Below are 20,406 nucleotides of genomic sequence, written 5' to 3'. Positions count from 1 at the left end.
CCTTTGCTTTCAGAAGTGACTCTGGCTCTAACAGCACTGGGAATACTTCAGGAGTTTGGCTTTTCTAGGTTGTTCTCACAAACTCTTCCCCTGTTGGGGGGCACTTAGCTACGCTGTAATTAATAGGCATGAGGAGCGTTGACTGCCTTTTACTAACATGTATGTATTACTGGAATAAGATACCTTAAAACATTATAGAGAGGGTCTTTAGGTGATTTCCCTTGACAGTACCTCTTTCCCAACATACCTTCAATCTCAGAAGCATGCCCATGTCTGTGTCCCTGTCTGACTCTCACAGTCCCAGTACCAGGCTTTTTTCTCCTCTCTTTTTTATTCTTTTCCCCAGCTAAAGTGGAGTTGTTGAAGACTTGTATAGAGCACTTGCACTTTGTAAGAAAGATTAGGGAGCTGTTGAACACTCTTGTTCAGTAGTCCTTGAAGAATAGGTTATTTCAGAAGTGATTCTTGAAATGTTGAAAAATATTGCCATTAGAAAATACTTATCTTTTCTATAACCAAATGTTCTGAAATTACAACACAAGTTCATTAAGTACAGGTGTATTTTTACAACGCTGGATTAATCCGTTCAGCCAAATTGATAACAATGTGGCAGCCATATGATCATCCAGGTGCTAAAGTGTAGGCTGAACAATGAACTTTCCATCTAAACTTTGTGCTGTTCATGGTTTAACACAGTAGAGAGAGACAAGCAGCTGTTTAATTCATCAATAAATATACTAAGTAACTAAAATTATTACAATGAGGCCCAGGGTTTAGACAGTACGCTCTTGGTAGTTAAAAAGAGACAAGTTTAATTACCTTTTCATTGCACAGTGAGCAATCTCAGTGTAATAAAATAGTGGCTATACGTATCTGTACTCATAAAATAAAAGGCTTCCATCCAGTTTTCCCCAGACAAATGCATTTGACCAAAAATACACAGGCTTTGGTTTTTTTACCTAATGTTTCCCAAAATGAGAGGACAAGGAGGGTGGACACAGCAGATCCTTTTCAGCTGCTCACCAGAGTCTTGGCTTGCTTTCCATTTTATAAAAGTCCATATCTAGCTATGAGTGTGGTGCAGAAAATGCAGCCGTGTATGCCAGAGGCAGAAAGGCATTTCCAGAGGGTTGGAAATGATCATTTTGAACTGAAAGGTGTCCCAGGCATTCCAACTGGAGCCAATAATAACACTTGCAGTATTGATATAGTTAAGAGGTCCGACTCCCTTATAAGTATGGCAGCAAGGGGAGGATTCATATCCAGAAATGTTCACTGATGTTCCTTAAGGCAGGAGGAGGAGTCACTAAGGGCCAGCCAAGGAAGGAGCAGGAGATGAATGCATTAAGATATTTAAACTTTTAACAGCAGGGCAGTAAAACTGTAGTGATGCATAAAATTTGTTCTACTTCTCTTAGAGGGTAGCTCAGCTTTCAGAGGTTTGGGAAATCCTCTATTAATCTTTGTGAAATCCACACCTAGACTGGGAAATGTTGAGGCAAGTCTTTAAATCCTAAATATGTCTCTGCTTGTGTTGATTGTGTCTAGGGTTTTGTGGTTTTCGTTCATGCACAGAAACACAGGAGATGCCATAGCAGTTTTTAATCTTTCTTTTATTTTCATCTCCTACTGAGGTTCAAATGAAACTGTTAAAACTTAGGAGATATAATTTTGTTAAAGCTGTTGTTGGTAATATGAAGCCAGTAAACAGGCCATATACACTAGCATGGTAAACATACGGTCTGATGGCTCCTCCTGCTATGCCAATCGTGTCGCTTAGCCTAAAAATGACAACGTGCTGAAGTAAATAATAATAATAGTAACAGCACGTAAGTCATATCTTTTGGCAACATATCCATATATGCTTGGAGCTACATAGATGGGTTAATTTACGTGACTTCTGGTGAAACTTCATGCTGTTGTGGATAGATGGTTTCTTTTAGGACAGTTTTAAGCCAGACAGTCACAGTCTGAATGAGGGATGGTGTGCAGACACTGGCTTCTGGAGCAGGCTTATTTAAAGCCTGTTCAGGTTTAAAGCCTGCATGCTCTCATGGAAGACTTGACTGGGAGGCTTGGCTGAGTGTTAATGCAGCTGTTCCCTTAAAAATGCTCTTGTTTCTGATTCTTTGTCACAATTGCTAAAGAACAAGTGTTTCGTTTGAGGCAGCCCCGGATTCCCAAGCTGGGCAGGCAGGTGGCCAGAGCCCATCCAGACTCCCCAGGGTCATTCGTGGCTGTGCTCTGCCCTGGCCAAGCTGTGGGACCAGGGGCCCATGGGAGGGGACTGGGGGGGGCTGGAGGTGTCAGGGAGGAGTGGGGGCTGCTGGCAGGAGGCTGCGGCTGGCAGGAGGCTGCGGCAGCGGAGCCATCCCCTGGGCAGGCTCTGGGCCAGGAGCAGGCGAAGGCCCAGGGGTGGGATGCTCTGGGCCCAGGAGGCAGAGGCACAGCAGAGATGTGGGGGCCCTGGCAGCCCAGCAGCTGTTGTTCTAAGTATCACTTTCTGTGCTACCTGCATTCGAGCCAGGCTCCAAAGAGACCCGCATGGTCAGTCAGTCATACTGGGACTCCTGAATTTGATAAAGCCTGATTTTGAAGACGCCTGCCTCACTTTTTTTATCCACTGTGTTTAAGTCACCCATTGCTGTCTAACCCAGTGTGGCCTGCGCCGCTCTGGCCCCATGGCTGCAGGGCTGTTTCCGTGAGGGGGATCGGCCCCCCGCCACCTGTCATGGGCAGCTGAGCCGGAACAGGGGGACCGAGGCCTCTTGGACCCCCAGCCTGCGGGAGGCTCAGGGACAGAGCGAGGCAGGGGCACAGCTCTGTGGGATGCCTGGAGGCCATCGGGCACCCCTTTGCCTGGGGGCAAAGCGGGGCTCCCCCTCTGCCCTCTCCAAGCCGCCCCTTGCCCAGGAGCCCTACAGCCTGGCTCCGCAGCCCGGTGCCTCCCTGCCTTACGCTGGGATGGAGAGGCAGCCCCTTTCTCGGAGAAATAGAGCTCTGTGTAACTGAATTGACATTTGGCCTTGATACCTGTATCTCCTGATAACTGAAACAAATTTCTAAAATAAATATTGTACTTTGATCTTCCAGCCCTGCATTTTTAATGACAGCTCTGAACGTCACTTCATTAAGAATACATTTCAGAGACTGAAATGCTCTGAGTTTGAACACTAATTATTTGTACAGAAAATTATGACTGCAACGTTTCATTATTCAGCCCATTGGTTTCTTCCAGAAATGAGAAATTATTCTCGATTTTTAAGTAATGTACTTTCTTGGATGCAGATTTATGGCATCCGTAGTAAGGCATCTGTGTAGAAACTTGCCCAACTTTCCACTAACTCTTTTGTAACATGGCAAACCATTTTGGTTAACCGAGATATCTGGGGAAATAATGTAGGTTAAAGGCTGGGGGGCTCCTGCACTACCTCCTGACGCTCCTTTCGTTTCCTTTTCGTGGTCCCGGGGTGTTAGCCGGTGCTGGCCAAGAGGCTGGCGGCCCGCCTCGGGGCTGGGGCCGGGGCCGGGGCCGTGCCGCACGGGCCGAGCTTTCGCTTCTCGCCGGGCCTCGAGGCGGAGCCGTGGAGAGGACCGGGCGCTGTGATCCCTTCAAAGGGCGCGCTCTGAGGCCAGCCCTGCGCCTCTTGCAAGTCTTTGAGCGGACAGCGATTGTTCCCACAGGAAGGGCAGATAACGATCTCTGCGTGCTGGCGCTTAGCGGGACTCCCGCGGCGGTGTGAATACAATTGAACCCGACGGCCGCGGGCGGCATCGCCTTACCTGGGCGCGCAGCTCCGAGGGCCCCCCCGGCCCGGCCGCCCCGCGCCTTCGCCACGGCCGCGGAGCGGGTGGGGAGCGGGGCGCGGGGCCGGGCCGGGGGGGGGATGGCCGGGGGGCCGCCCTCCGTCCCCCCGCACGGGTACATCGCGTGGGGACCCGAAAGGCGGCGGAGCGGGGCCCTGGAGCCCAGCGGGGTTCGCGGCAGGGGCCGGGCGGGGAGGGGGGGTCAGGCCGGGGCTGGCTGGGGGTGTCGCCTGCTGCCCCCCTGCCCCGCCGCCAGCAGCAGCCGACCCGGCCGCCTCTCCTCGTGTAAGGGAATCGCGCCTGTGCCACCCGCTAGGGAAGAGGAAACTTTTCCGCGCCGCTTCTTGGCTGCTCGCTCGCTCGCTCTGTCTGTCTGTCTGTCTGTCCGTCGCGGTTCCCACAGCCGATGCGCCCCCCGCCGTCCTTTTGCCGAGCCCCGGCTCGGCGCTCCCCCGCGGCCCCCTGCCAGCCGGGGGGGTCCCGGCAACGCGGGCTGAGCGCGGGGGGACCTGAGCCGCGGCGGGGGCTCGGCGCGGCGCAGTCACGGCGGGGACACGTCCCTGCGGCCGCGGGGCGCGGGGGGAGCCGCTGCCGCCCGCTGCCGGGCAGTTCTACAGCGGGACCCAGCGGCCCCGTCAGGTGAACTCGCCGGGCCGCTGCTGTTACTTGCGGCCGTCAAACACCGGCAGCGGAATCCGGAGGCAGATTTCTCGGGCGATAACAAAGCCACGTCGCCACTTTAGGGCTCTGCCACACATCCTTAGGAGAAAAAAAAAAAAATCACCGCGAAGAGGGAGGGGGGGGATCCAGTGTCTTGCACATCCAGTGCGAGGGTCTCCAGGCGGTAAGGGTCCTTTGATCAAGAAAATCCAATTATTTGTGTATATACATTTCCCACATAGTGATTACTTCATTTTGTCCCGCCTTTATCTCCTCCCTTCCCATCCCCCCTAATAATCAGTTCTTTTATCCAGACCAACAAACACACCATAGGAGCTTTGTGGATTCAAAGGATTTGCTTTCGCTTCTGAAAGAGCCGCTATTCTTTGATGATTGGGTAGCGGCAAACTTCAAAGCCATAAATCTTCCCTCTGACTGGCTGGCGGCCCAGCAAAGTCCTTATCAAATTCTTGGAGGTGATCCTGGTGCAGGCAGACGGGCCGCGGAGATCGCGCGGCGCGGGGGGGTGGCACAGGCACGGAGGCGAGGGGAGCGGAGCGGGAGCGGAGGGGAAGCGAAGCGAAGCGGGCAGGTCCTCGCCTTCCCCGCGGCGTCTCCATGCCTCGGCAGTGCCCCGCGCCGTCCCCTCGCCCCGGGCGCAGTAGCCATGGCCGCGGTGGCCGTCCTCCGGAACGACTCCCTCCAGGCTTTCCTCCAGGTCAGTACCCGCGCTCCGGGCGCCTCCCTCCCGGGGCTCCTTCGGCCGGGCGGGCCGGGGGCGGCGGGCAGGGCCGCGGGGAGCACGGCGCCGGCCCCAGGCAGCGCCCCGGGGTGGGGGCAGCCCCCGGGGCAGGCGCGGGGGCCGCGGCGCTGGCCGCGGGCGGGAGCGGGGTGCGGGCGGCCCCGGGGCGGGGGGCGCCGGTGCCGGAGCCGGTCCGGTCCCGGCGGCTCGGCGTGCGGTGCCTTCGGAAAGTTTGCCGTGCGGGGAGCGGCGGGGCTTCACGGGAGCGCGCAGGCGGGCGGGGGCGCAGAAAGTTTCCCGCGGGGCCGGCGGCGGCGAGTAACGCGCTCCTCTCACCCCCTGCCTCCCGCTCCGCGCAGGACCGCACCCCCAGCGCCTCCCCGGACTTGGCCAAGCACTCGCCGCTGGCTCTTCTGGCCGCCACCTGTAGCCGGATCGGACAGCCGGGCGCGCCGCCCTCGGATTTCCTGCAGGTCTCCTACGACCCGACGCTGGGATCCCCTCCAGGATCTTCCACCCGTGGAGCGGCGAGATGCCCGCGCACTCCCCGGGGGGGCTGCCGCCGCCGCACCCCAGCCTGGGGCTGACCCCGCAGAAGAACCACCTGCAGCCCTCCTTCGGGGGGGCGCACGAGCTGCCCCTCACCCCCCCGGCGGACCCCTCCTACCCCTACGAGTTCTCCCCTCAAGATGCTGCCCTCCTCCATGGCCGCCCTGCCGGCCAGCTGCCCCCCCGCCTACGTCCCGTACGCTGCCCAGGCCGCCCTGCCGCCCGGCTACTCCAACCTGCTGCCGCCGGCGCAGCCCTGCCGGCAGCTCTCGCCCAACCCGCCGCCCGAGGACATCCCCTGGTGGAGCATCCAGCAGCCCGGCGCCCCGGCCGGCTGCGGCCACCGCTTCCCCGCCGCCGCCGCGCTGCCGCGGAGCCTGGTGCTGGGCCACTCGGACTTCGCCCAGTACCAGACGCAGATCGCCGCCCTGCTGCAGACCAAGTCTCCCCTGGCGGCCACGGCCAGGAGGTGCCGCCGCTGCCGCTGCCCCAACTGCCAGTCGGCCGCGGGCAGCGCCCCGGAGGCGGAGCCGGGCAAGAAGAAGCAGCACATCTGCCACATCCCGGGCTGCGGCAAGGTGTACGGCAAGACCTCGCACCTGCGGGCTCACCTGCGGTGGCACACGGGCGAGCGGCCCTTCATCTGCACCTGGATCCTCTGCGGGAAGCGCTTCACCCGCTCCGACGAGCTGCAGCGGCACCTGCGGACTCACACGGGCGAGAAGCGCTTCGTCTGCCCCGAGTGCGGGAAGCGCTTCATGCGGAGCGACCACCTCTCCAAGCACATCAAGACCCACCAGAACAAGAAGCTGAAGGCGGCGGCGGACGGTGTCAAGCGGGAGGACGGCCGCGACCTGTGACCGCCGCGCGGGGCAGGGACCCGGGGGCAGGGAGCCGGGGCAGGGGGCGGCCGGCGGCGGGACTGGTGGCGGGCCCGGCGAGCGGGAGCCCGGCCGCGGACGGCGCCGGGAGGAGCCGCGGGGCCCCGGTGGCGGTCCCTGTGCCGGTGGCGGTCCCGGTGCCGGTCCGGGCGCTGCCTCCCCCCGTTGCCGCTCGGGGCGCGGCTGTTGGGGCGGGAGCGGGGCGGCCAGCCCGGGGCCCGGCCCTCGGTGCTTTCAGGGGAAAAGACTGGCGTTTGGTGTACAGGTTATTTAACGGTTCTGTTCGGACACGAGTGTTCCTTCCCCTCCTCCTCCTCGGCTCCGTGCGGGGCCCCAGCATGAGATGTTTCTGTAAAGCGACCCGCGATTGCAGCGTGAAAACAATAAATACGTTAACACTGGGGCCGCGCTGGGGACGTCCCGCCGAGTCGCCGTCGTTTGATCTCCCCGGGGCTCCCCGCTGGGGCGCGGGGGGACCGGGCCGTGCCGTGCCGTGCCCCTGGCGGAGCGCAGCGCCCCGTGACAGGGGAGGCGCCCGGCAGCCGCTCCAGGGAAACACCTCCGGGAGCTCCCGCGGCCAGCCCGAGCTCTATTTTTTTTTTTTCCCTACACGTGGAGCCGTGAGCGTAAAGGGAGAGCACGTGGAGTCGCCGCTGGGAGTCACTGTGCGGGCCCGTGCTGCGGGCCGGGCTCTGGCTGTGAGCAGAGGTAGGCAGGCAGGGACACCCCCTCGGGGGCCAGGCCGCAGGGCCGGAGGCAGCCTTCCCTTCCCTTCCCTTCCCTTCCCTTCCCTTCCCTTCCCTTCCCTTCCCTTCCCTTCCCTTCCCTTCCTTCCCTTCCCTCCCTTCCCCGATGCACTTCCAGCGCAGCACTGCCAAAACGTGCCTTCAGTATCGTACCTGTGGACAGACCTGCGGAGTTTAAGGGTAAAATGCCTGCCCTCCTCCCCATGTGCCGAAATGGCGGCCTCTCTGCTGCTAAGGGGAGGGTGCTGGGCCCAAAGCTATGTTCCAGAGTACTTGGTAGTCAGAGCTTTTAGGGTTTCCTATGTGTCATTAGGCATCGTGTCAGTTTAGGTTTACATTAACGTTGGCAAAGTTATTTGAAAATAATGGGTATTTTTCTGTAGCGAATTCCCTATTTCTTTTTCTGACTGAAAATTGTATAAAACAAACCGATGAGGAACCTGATCAATCATTTGCTAAATCTGGCTTTTAAACATCGAGAATATGCTTTTTCGCCTTACATTTTCACCAAGTCAGCTCTATTCTCTGGCTGCCTAATGAGACAGACAAACAAGAAGAGCTGCCCGAAACTTCACTCGGACTAAGCCGGAGCCAGACTGCCGCAGATGGGTTCCTGTGGTGGCAGTTGTCAAACAAGCTTTGGCACAGCCGTAATTACAGAGATCCCCTTGGCCACGGAATTCTGAATCAAGAGAAACAGCAACTTGATAAATGTTCGTCGCAGCAGAATGTGTAAAACCGATGTGTGTATATGTGTTTTAAATACTGGAAAGAATATATTCTCTCAGGAAATAATGAGATGAGACAATACCAGTAGAGCTCTCACATCTAAAATAATGAGAGGTTAATGGACAGTTACCACAGTACAGCTATTCAACAATATTTTAGTGTTTATCATTCTGAATTAATTTCTCACCCCAAATTCTTAGGGTCAAAATTAAAAAACAATCAGTTGTTTGCTTTACTACTACAGAACCTTCTGTAAGCTGTCCTGTGATAGAAAGCATTGAGCAAAATACCTTTGGCATCACTGGTTAGCACTCTTTTGCCAGAGATTTAGTCTCTAGAAGCATGTTGAAGGATACAATAGTGAATTAGTGATACAGAAGGAGCACCAGCAATGGAGGCAATAACGGACCCAATCCAGAAGCTCTTACTTTAAAAAGTCGTTGAGACAACAATGCATCCCATTTACAACAGACACTTAAATATGTCATCTAGAATAGCATAATGTTTCTGCTTTTTAAAATGTTTCCTGGCAATCAGGGGCAACCTCCTTCCTTTCTTTGAGATTAAGTTACATTAAGAATGTAACGTTACAGAATTCAAAACTGCTTTAGAAATAGTTTGTTTCACTAAATAGCCTTTCAGTTCTATGTACAGACCAGACCTACCTAAAATGAACAGTAATGGAAAGTGTTTTTGTTGATCTCAGGAGAGGGGAAAATGACAGTATCCCAGAGTATGAAAGATCCGCTTAACAGGATATAATATATTTGGATGTTGCCACAGGAGAATGGCCTTTCCCTGCTAAGTGCCAAGATCAAGAGCAAGTATTAACGTAAGGTGAAACAATGTATGGGCTGCGTTTTGGCACAAGTTTAGCCTGAGTAAGAACTAGGGAACAGCTCTGCTAGAGCAGATGTAACTAGCAGAAAATAGCCAAATAATTATCATGATTTATGGAAAATCCATTATGGAAAGATTGGCCATTGGAAAGAAATGGCCATTATGGAAAGATTTTGCTCCAGTTAGATGACAAACTGAATATACCCAGCATCTGTGTTGACTGGTCTAGCCAGAATCTTTTGGGTTCTTACTCAGTTCTCAAGACAAAACTTGTACTGAAACGCTGACGGCTTTACCACTCACTCAGTTACTTGCAGACCCACACTTTAGGCTTTAACCAATAACTATATCCCAGGCTATAGTGCCAGCACCATATTGGGAGTGAGGGGTAAATGATTTTAAATATATATATGTATATCATGTTGATGTTGTAGCCTTTGCACCTTGTATAATGTCTGTATATATCTGCATTTAAAGCATGAAAGTGCACAGGTTAAAATATGTACAATCAAAATTAGTTAAATATCTGTCATGAGAGATGCATTTAATTGAAAATCCATGATGTCAAATGCTAATTAAAAATCTTAATCTGTGAGAACAGTTTAAAAAAAAAAGCCGTGGAAAAACAGAGAATTAGGCATCCTCGACACAAGGTAAGTAAAAGTAACAGTTTATATTTAATAAAACATTATTTTACTAAAGCTTTTAAATAGTTCATTGGAAAAAGAGGGCATATCAATCATAGCTGTTTCATATTCATCTCTAAATAGCTAAATCATGTGATAGCTTTTCAATTGAAATCGTTAAACTTTTATAGTAATATGGCATTTAAATATACATGTGACCTTTCTGATATATGGGTAGAGCATTACGAAATATATTGCTTACATCTCAAGAATTTATTTCTAGTTGGCAAATTGCACTCTATAATAAAATTAACTTTTAATTTTGCATTCACAAAATACATTTTACACTTTTAGCTGTTTCCAATCAACTAGAACAGCTGTTCATTTTATAAAATTAAATGATTAATATTCTTTTTAATTACACATTTTGAGTACATATGCTGTTCAAGGTCAATTCAGTTCTGAATTTTAAATCTTAAATGTCATTGGTATAATAGACACATCAAATAAACTAATTCATCTCATAGTTAATTTATGTTAATTAATCTCAACCAAAAAAAAAGTCACGATATAGTTTTAAAACTTGAGATTTGGGATGTTTTCTGTGTTGAAAAGTAACTTTCATACTTAGGCAAACTGTTAAGTTGAGAATATTTAAAAAAAAAAAAAAAGTTCTTCAGATAAGTTTTTAACATATTGTTCATCACATTATTTTTAGTTAAGGGCCAAATCATGTGACCCTAATCTGAGTTTCATCACAACAGACTTTTCATGTTGATGTGAATATGACTTTCACCTGAGACAGGGTTGCAAGTTTCAACTTTTGGTCCTGACTAACCAGGTTTCACAGGGGTAATCCCACAAATGTATAACATTGTATTTCATAGCTCCTCAACTACTATTACAAAAAAGCAGGATAAAAATTTAGTTACTAAAATTTGCTTTCTAGGTACATCAGAAGATAAAGTAAAAAGAAAGATGCATCTTTCTTAAGGTAAGTAAAAATGACAGAACATGGTGTTGATGCTTTTGTTTAAAGAAAGGTAAAGGATTTTCTTTTAAATCCTTTGATGTTAAAATGTGTATCAAAACTGCTGGCTTTTGCTGAAAAAATAACCCTTGATCTGCTAGTTACAATATTGAGAATTCTACTTTAATGGGAAACTGGCCATAAAATCAGTATCAGAATACAGGCCAGTGTTCTAAGTTGTCTTAGACCATTTTTACATTGTTCTGAATGAATCCTCTCCTATAAGTTTCTATATTTCTTTATCCAGTCACCATATCTTTCCAGCTTTCTTTATTTCCTATTGTAAAATTCTGTCTTTACTCAATAGCATTCTGATGCAGCATTTTTTTCAAACTACATTGAGAGACGTGCCCTTCCTAAAACTGTCACAGTGATTATTCTTTTCATACTAAATTACAGATGTAACTTTTTGAAAACATTAAATTATTTGCAGATTTTAAGGGATTGCATTAAGTTTTAAAGTAACTACAAACTAATGATTTTAACTTGCAAATTCTCACCTATCTAATATTAGCCTTGAATACTGAAGAAATAGGGAGTATAAAATGCTGGTCTCTTGCGTTTTTTATATCAGACAAAATACCCGTTCTGCTGTTCAGTGATATTTCAAGCATTTTGACAGACCACTCAAGACTTCATAAATAGGGTAAATACATTGCTCAATTCGAGTAGTTGCACAACATCTAGGCAGTTCTAAATTAGCCTTGTTAGATTTCACAGATCTTGTCAGCTTATCCCTGTACTGAGGGACGATAAACAAAAGTATAATGCCTAGTCTAATTTCAGATCTTATGGTTCACTATAGAATCTCTTTTTTTGTTTTCATTTTTTTCCAACTATTTATACCTTTTACGAGATTCTTGTGAATTCTTTGGTAAAGATGTGTGGTCTGCCACTCTGTCACATGATGGAGTCAACTCAAAGATCTCTTAGAATTTCCTGCCAAACTTATTAAAATACTTACTACACAAGCTCCCTAATCTATCTTTGAGACTACTGAACTTCAAAGCAAGGCTTTACTCCAGAAGGATTGCCTAGCAGGTATTTTCAGTAACTTTGTATTCAAACAGCATCCAAGGCACCAAGGACCAGGAAGTGTCTGACAACCAGCTAGGCTCATACATCAGATAACTGTTAACATGCAGGTCAGAGAAGAAGGGTCCAAAGCCCTGGCTGATGGAATGAATAGACTTGATTGTAGCAAATGATCAGCAGAATTGTGTGTAACTCAAAGCTCTTTTAACGAAGTTTATTGTTTTTATTCCTTGTTAATATTTATTCTCAACTGATTTGAAGTCATAGAGGTTTCATTATGGGTAATGAAAAATGAAGAAAGCTTGTATTTTGACCTTGTGATGTGACGAGTCAGTGGGAATTATGGACAGTGAGATTTGTCCTTTAATCTGGGGGGTCATCGATCCTGTTTTTTTTCTCATCTCTTAATTTGTTGTGGGAGACATTTACTTACATACACACAAGATCCCAGCATGTCCCTGGCCCAGGTCTGGTGACTACATTATTGCTTAGCTGTGTTTCTAGTGGGAGCCCAGCTCGAGGCTGTGTATAAACCCTGCATGCTCACTGAGCAAGGTTACAGGTATCCACTTGAGGGCATGCAGGTGCGTGGTAGGGGTCCATCTCCTCTGCAGGTGGCTGCACAGTGAATCCCATGCTGAAAAGTACTGAAACTAGTGGCCAGGCACTCCAAACATTCAGTGAGTTTTTACTGAGGTATGACCTGAGTCAGTACTTGTTGAACAGTTTAAGCGCACCTTTTAGCAGTGCAGAGGCCTTGTACAGAGGGTCAAGTTTTTCCATTAGTGGTACAAAGGCTTGATATATATATATATATATATATATATATATATATCCTTTGACATAATTGAACTACGAAAGAAATCATAATCTGGTTCATGATACCTAATCCCCTTTAGTCTTAACAAGGAGCAGTTTACCAATATAAGAATATTGTATACTAGAAGCCATTATAATTTGTGCATCACTACAGCAACCCTTCCTCTCCTGCACCTTTTCCTCGCCTCCTCCAGACTAAAAAAGAAGCTGTACCAGTGAAAGTACTGTCTTGTCTGTATAGCTGCATCTACAGTAGTCTTCTGCGGGCACAGATGTCTCAGTTAAAGGTTGCATTGTTTGTTTTTTTTTTTCCTGCCTTCCTTATGATTGGCACACTTGTGCCTGTAGCATCATGTGGTCAAACCTTGGTCTACCTCCTCCTCAAGTGAACACAGATTTTTATGGTTTAGATTTAGTTGTTCTCTCTAGTCTAATATGATATAAACTCTACCTTAAGGTGGGAACCTCCCTAGCTAGCTCATCTTAATCCCTCTTTTCTAGGGCAGCACTCACTGGCCTCTGCTGGCTATTGATGCCAAAATTGAGCAAGTAACTCACTTTAGGCAACACCATAATTTGCCCTTCCCGTCAACCTGACCCATAATAAAAGGCAATCTTTTTTACATTTGAAAAATCCTGATGTCAGTGAATCACAGACTTCTACCATGACAGTGATGGAGGTGTTTCAAGTGAATATTATGTGATCACATAAGAACAACACTTTATTTAGGAGATTCTCATTTGAATATTATTTTCCTTTCAAAATAAGTTATTGTGTCATAAGTTAAATGCTTCTGTTTACAAATATCCATATCACCAGCTTCATTAGAAACAACAGCACGTATGTGTGTTTTTAAAAGGTAGGGCTGTCTGTAAAGATATATTCCTATTATCTGTAAGTCCCTGTTCTTGTAGCAGTTCTGAGCTGTTTAAACAAAATTCCAGCATTAACCCGTATACTACTCAAAAACATTTTTCATTTTCCTTTTTAGCATGAACCAGCCATCACAGAGCACACTTTCAAACAGGCTCTGATTACAAAGCAGGTTAAAAGAAATTTTATTAGACCAAAGCCCATATCTTCACTTGGGGTCATATCCCACATGCTTATTCAGGATCAGATGGTGTGCCTGTGATCTCCACATGCAGATCTCTCATCTGCACAGAAAGGAGATGTCAGTCACACTGCCACATTCCCCCTTACTTTAGACAGCTCTCTGTAAGGGTAAGATGCACATGTGAAGAAGAGAAAGGAAAATGCGCACTATTACCTCATTAAAGATTAGTCAGGAAAGAGAACACAGCCTGAGAATGTCAGGTGTTCTCAGCTACTGCATGTTAATCCCAAAGGAGTGTGGAAATGGCTTCATTTCTCCCACTTGCGTCTAAATAATCTGCTTTCTAGAATGACCAGGAATAACGGTAGTGCTTTGCTTTTGCTGATCCCTGCAAAGACCAGCCAAACACTTGACATCTGCGTACTTAGCATGTTACAAAACATTGCATGTTCACTTTAGTAGCCAAATATAGGAGGTTTATTCTTCTCAGCATTACATGATCCTTTAGCAGTATGGCTCCTCCTTCCTGTTCAGTGAGACTTCTTCCTGTTCATTTGCTCTAAAAGGAATGAAAGAAATAGTTTTAAGCGGGTGAAGATTACACTTTTATATTTCCAAAATATTAACCGAATCTTCTTAAATGCCCACATGAGACCTAAGGCTATGTATGAGCTTCTTAATAAAATGCTTGAATAAATTGTATGACAACAGTGACAAGCTACGTGCATAGTACTGGAATCAAGGGTATATTCAGTGCTTGAATAGTTAAGTTAGAAAGGGAACAGAACTGTGAGCAATCTCATTAGGGGAAGTAGGTTTTCTGTAACACTATTTAAAACTGGCCAGAGCCACTCAGTTAATTCATGTGAACACTTGAACAGTAACTCTGCTATCCCCATGACATTTTGGATACAAAGAGGGACAGAACTAAAGATGATCTCTGCATCCTGACAGTCTACAGGGGACAGGTTTTTGTTTTTTTCCCTCTTTCATCAGGGTAAGGGCTTGTAAAAGTTATAAATGGGGGGGGTGGGGGGAGAGGTTCATAGACCTGAAGTTCATTAATCTATTAATCAGGAGATTTAGGCAACAGAAGACAAACAGCTAGGAAACCTTTCTTTTGCATGGGTTACATTTTCTATAGTGTTGAGTCTGGTGAGGAAAATAATAATCATAAAATCATTTTATGGCCACAAGTATCAACATTAAGAAAGAGTCCTAGTTCCCTTCTCTGCTCCCTGAATGCAGAGGAGAGACAAGAACCAAGAGTTTCTAGAAGCCTTTAGCTGATTCACTCCCCATGATTTTGCCATACAACTCACAAGAGTTCGTGGTCCAGCCCCAAGCTTCTCTGTAGGATGTTCCAGTATGCAGCAGTTGCGTTGCCTTTATGGGTTTTGCACTCTCCCCTGTCACACCAAAAATCACTGTGTACAATTACACTATTTTGAAATACCATGGCATGTAAGATGAAGAAAGTTTCCTAAGCTAAAAACAGAGATTAGAATGTATTGAAATCACTTAAATGTAGGAATTACCGTCTAGTTTTGCCAGTCAACTCTTTTCTCATTAGAACCGTTCTTTTAATCAGCTATAGGAATATTAAATATTAAACACCCAGTAAAGCAGAATAGTATGTTACATTAAAATCATTCATTATACATTAGAAGTACATTAGAACCTCATTTCTCTTTTTATTAAATACATTAATTCCTCCTAGGCTTATTTCAGAACAGGTGTTAGTTATCAGCTGTAATACTCAGATTTGGATTCTGATCTACATTTTAGAACTTCTGCCACTTGGTATGTTCAAGAAAGGGAAAGGAGGAGGGTAAGTTTAGGCTTGTTTTAATAAGCTACAGCAATTAGATATTTTGAATACTCGGAATGATGTTATTAGAATTATACAATTATTTGGTTTGTTCAGTTGCTTTCAATCATACACTTGAGAAACAACTCCTAATTAAGATACACACACTATCAAAGATGCAAAACTTAGATGTTGGTAAAAACAATTAAAATGATGATGCGGGCTTAGATTCCCTGTGGGTTTTGTACAGATCTGCAAGACAGAGCAGGGTATGGGCATGTGGAGTTTCCCTCTCTGCACAAGGTCCAGAAAGAGCTGCAGTATTTGTGTGCCCTACAGGGACACAAGCCACCCTGGAGCAGGTGGGGTGCTCTGGGTCGTGGGTCTGTTTTCTCAAAAAAAAAAAATTAAATTAAAAAAATCTGTGAACCAAGTGGGTACTCTGACAAAAGGAGCTTTAACCTTCAAGGGAATTGCTGCAGTTATGCATTGCTTCTAGGAAAGGAATTGTTCCTCTGAATGCACAATTTCTTCTGGGGAGCAGTAGTCTAGGGATGCTGCAGTCCTCATCCTCCTCCCATGGCTGAGCTATTAAATCACATCAGAGCCCGTACTGTTTTTAACCTATGGAGTATATGCCAATTATGTGTTAATTATTTGTTCTTTTATTAAAAAAAAAAAAGTTCCTGTTTAAAATGTATAAAAGAAAAGCACATCATAGAGCAAAGCACATTTTATAAAATAGAATAAGATAAATGATCCAACCAAGATTTCCTCCAATTATAGGCATGCCTCACCCCTTTAAAACTAATAGACTATGTAATGTACCATCCTTAATATGTCCTGAATGTATTGCTCTTGATCTCAAAAGCAGTAAGAGCAGTCTCTCTCATGAAATCTTGCTGCGGAAATGACTGAGTTCCTACCATCTCAATGCCACATGAAAAACCTTAATCAAAGCAACCAAACCTCTTGACTTGCTGCTGATTCCACAGCACTTTTTATAGAGTGATATCACTTTTATCTATCATCATTTATTCAAAAAGGTAAATCAAAAGCATAAAATAGTCTCATCTGATTTTTTGCCTGCAGGAGATGTCCTTCTCTTTGGTTAAGCCGTGAAGTCTTAAATCAGTCAGAGGCAAACTAAGTGGCCATCATGATTCTCTGTTCTCCTTTTCCATGTATAAAAGTTTCCTATGCATCAATTACAATGCAGTATCAAAATTATAATTTTGAAAAAGAAAATATTTGTCTTTAGCAGCTGGGCTGACAGAAAGGAACACTTTTTTTTTTTTCGAAATGTGGAACACTTTATTAATCACTGATCAGAAAATCCTAACTGACTAATCTGTAACACTAAAGCCTGTTAGTGTGAGACACATCTAGAGCTACAGTAATGATGTTTAATACCAAGGATTTTTAAGTTTTGAATTCTAAAAATTCTAACATGTAAAGTGACACTTTTTCTCACACGTTTACTTATATCAAGCTTATTTTCATTTAAAATAAGTCATTGGGAAATCACTGTAAACTAAACTGCAATAAGCAACCATTCAGCTGAGTAGGTTCACAAAAGATAGGGTAAGCCCTAAAGATCTGCCTAGAGATAGATGGCACATTGGCTTCACAGGTAATGCCCCCAAAGTTTTTGTGGCCTGTGGCAAAAAAACCCATAATTAGGGTCGCATCTTGCCTCCTTCAACTCTTAGGCCTCAGCGACTAGATTTTTATTAACTCTACCTAACCAGGATGCAGCTTTTTCTGAGTTCTTAGCAGGGCTCTGATTCATGCCCCTGGGGTCAGAATATTTTACCCACTCCAAGGTAATCCTCTCAGGAAAGGCTTAATGATATCCTAGCTGCATCTGGTTAAAATAATTTCAGAACTGTGCCTTTTCTTGGGTGGTGGTAGGGTGGGCCATGACCTTAAGGAAGCTGCACGCTCCCTGAGACCCAGATAAATAATCACTGGAGAGGTACTGTCACACGCAGCTTCCTTTGGCAAGCAGGAATGGAGAAGCTCAGAATGGTTTTCTCAGGGGAAAGGGCAAATGTAACAGAGATGCGTAACTATCATGAGCCAGACCACAGGTCTGTTTAACCTAGGAGCATGCTTTGCAGTAACAGATGCTTAAGGAAAGTGGATTAAAAACAAGGCATATTTAAAACAGATATTCCCCTGGGCACGGCCTCTCGGCTTCTGGGAAACAGTGCTCCGGGAACTTCCTGAGCTGGAATTGGATGTAGCTTGTTGCGTTCAATAGTCGCGACACACTGATCCTTCACGGATTTGTCTCATCCCGTTACGAACAGCTTTACGCTCTGCGGGCCCGCAGCGCTTGTTGATAGCTGTTTGTGTGCCTGGCTGATACCCTCGCTGAGGAGAAGGAGCGTGTTGTGTTGACATCGATTTCAGTTTTCGCTGGCGCTGAGGGGATTTAATTGCGCTCAGCGATGCCTTTTCCCCTCCTTCAGGGGGCGCGGCAGGTGCCGGGCGGGGTCGCTGCCCGCAGGGCCCGGCCTCCCCCTTGCGGTCCGTGCCGCTGAGGCGCAGCCGGCAGGGTCAGCGGCCTGCCCGCGGCCGGGGAGCTTCGGCTCTTTACCGCGGGCGGGAACCCATTTTGCAGATCTGCCTTCTAAACTTCTTAATAATAATAATTAATAATAGTAATAACCGACGTCGAGATTGAGGTTCCACACACGGCCACGCTCCACGGGGTGTCCCTGGGCTGAGCGGTGCCACTGCCGCCCCCCGCTGGCACGCGCAGCCTGAAGCTTTTTTCCCCATTAGTGGAAAACTTTGGAGTTAAAACAGTTAAAATGTATGGGTTTACAGCTTTCAAAACCTTTTTGTAGGCTTGTATAACATGAAAGCTGATTTAATTTAAAAGAATGAAATGTGATTTGACAAGCAGATAGTCCTGACTTTTATCTTGTTCCTTTATTGCATGAAACAAAAGATGAGAACAGCTAAGATGTTAATGTTTGAAAGGGGATAGCCCTTCTGATACTTCGTTTCTCTCAGAATAAGTTTCCTAACACATCTTTATGATTCCAGGTGTGTATATATGTATTTCCAAGGCAGCGTAAGATCTGGTGAGCTTCCTGTACACTGCAGTTGATGGATCCTTGTCATAAGAATGGTTCATCATTCAGAGCCTGTGCTACTTAAGTCAATTGAAGTAGTTACTGCTCTCTCTCGCTCTCCCTCTTTTTAATCCCTCCTCTTCTGCCTGTGCTGCTCATTCCTACTTCTGAACCATCCCCTGCAATGTGTGGACCAGAGCCAGATGGCATCAGTCAGCTGGAAAGTCTCCTGCTGCAGGGCACCAAAGAGAGGCAGGGTGCTCGGGGCTCCAGGGCACCTGCAACGCCTCAGGGAGCAAGCCAAGTGCAGCAGCAGCAGCAGGCGCAGGGCAGTGGTGCCAGCTGCTCAAGCTCAGTGGCAGCAGGCTGAATGCGTACCTGCGCTGCTGTAGGTGCTCATTGTGGGAGAGGCCTTGTCGTGTGTGGAGCAGCCCGTATGCACAGGCGTCGGTAGGGACTCCCAGACTGAAACCAGCTCGGCATCTGTGCTGTGCTGGGCTGACATGGCTGTTTCAGTGGCATTTGCCATCTGTTGTCAGAAGATTAAGTAGGACCACATCTGGGATGTCAATGAGATACAGCCTGAATTTCAGCCACTTTCTCAGGTGGTAGCACTGGTATTCTTTCCTGCTGGCCTGTTTTTTGCGTGTCACTTTATTCCACTGAAATAGGCATATTGTTGAAGAAACTTGCTACTTGGAACCTCTTTCTGCTCCTAATTAAGTCAAAGGAAAAACTTTCTCTGACTTTTAAGGGAGCAGGGCCTGGCCCTTCAGTGGAATTCAAACATAAAACATTGTGCTTTCCTGACAGCTGTGTGCCTTCTGCGAGGTTAGGCCAAAACCCAGCAACTGAAATATGGCTTGCTTTGGCTGCTTCAAAGTGAGATAGTGGTAAGGGGAAAACATTTACAAATGCCAGTGCTGGCAAGGAGAGCAGAGAGACATAGCTCTTGTTTTCAAGGATGCACAGCTACTGCGTGTTGAGGAATACTGCTTTTGTTACTGAGTTTCTGATCTGTATGCTCTAAAAAATTTATGTATCCTTAACACTGACTACAAAATAATAGCTTTATTTTTGATCCAGATGAGTTCCAGATCTTTTTGTCGAATGTTATTACTGTTTTTTGGCATATGGGTACTGCGTCATAGGACCTTTCAGGCTAAGGTTAAAGGAAAACCAACTGATTCTGTTCATAGGCGCCTTCATAGATCTCTAGTAGATTTTATAATGGATATGGTGACCAAGCTTGTTTAATTTTTTTTTTCTTCTTCAGTTTTTTGGAATGCCAAAAGTGATCAGTCCAGATGGTATTTTCTTAGGAACTATCTGTGATAACAGATAAAAAGAACAGATAAGTAAAGAGTTTCTAATTTCCAAGTTCTTTCTTAAAACAGGGGCAAGTGTGTTTGCTATTAACATATGAGAGCATAAGTGACATATTTAGTGTCTAATATTTTTGTTTTGAATTTTTGGTTTGTGTTTTTAAGAAATATTAAGAATATTAATATATTGTCTTTTGTGTGGCCAGACAGACCCTGATGAAAGCTAATAATGGCATTGTAGCATAAACCTGTCCCCGGGTTTTACCGTGTAAATTGTGTAGTTGACATGTCCACTTTCTGAAAAATTGCACTGACAGGAGTACCCTACTTGAGATATCTATCATGAGAGCAGTGTGTGTGCCCTCTCTCCCAAATGAAAAATGGAATATTTTCAACACCTGTTTCCGATGCTTCTTTTCTCTGTTAAATGTATAAATATAAACAATATATTTCAGACTTTACCATTATTTTGATCTATATTTTCTTGTTAAACTATGCAGCTGTGTATTACATGCATATTTTAAACATTATCTAACTTAAACACAATTTTTTTTCCATTCACTAATTCTTTAAGTTTAAAATAGTTTCTCGGTGTTTGTTTATAAAATGAAATACTTTTTAATTAAGAAAAGTATCCCTATGGTTACCTTAAATTGTTTT

At 46.4% G+C, this 20,406-nt stretch overlaps 1 protein-coding gene and 2 long non-coding RNA genes across 3 annotated transcripts; 2 read left to right on the top strand and 1 right to left on the bottom strand.

Moving 5' to 3' along the window:
- Positions 1–842: 842 nt before the first annotated feature.
- SP5 (Sp5 transcription factor) lies at positions 843–6,711 on the top strand. Its single transcript, XM_040562187.1, is given in 4 exon segments — positions 843–5,185; positions 5,569–5,704; positions 5,707–5,893; positions 5,895–6,711. Coding segments are annotated over 4 exon segments (1,098 nt in total). The 5' UTR covers positions 843–5,134; the 3' UTR covers positions 6,619–6,711.
- Positions 6,712–6,715: 4 nt separating this feature from the next.
- Positions 6,716–20,281, top strand: LOC121072540. The gene is made up of 3 exons (XR_005821298.1): positions 6,716–7,347; positions 10,530–10,574; positions 19,698–20,281. It is a non-coding gene; the product is annotated as an uncharacterized LOC121072540 (long non-coding RNA).
- LOC121072541 lies at positions 12,781–15,889 on the bottom strand. The gene is made up of 2 exons (XR_005821299.1): positions 15,795–15,889; positions 12,781–14,081 (listed from the first exon to the last, which is right to left on the bottom strand). It is a non-coding gene; the product is annotated as an uncharacterized LOC121072541 (long non-coding RNA).
- Positions 20,282–20,406: the final 125 nt, after the last annotated feature.

Source organism: Cygnus olor, chromosome 6 (genome assembly GCF_009769625.2).
Source record: "Cygnus olor isolate bCygOlo1 chromosome 6, bCygOlo1.pri.v2, whole genome shotgun sequence".
NCBI lineage: Eukaryota > Metazoa > Chordata > Aves > Anseriformes > Anatidae > Cygnus > Cygnus olor.
This window is presented reverse-complemented; position numbering and strand designations above follow the sequence as displayed.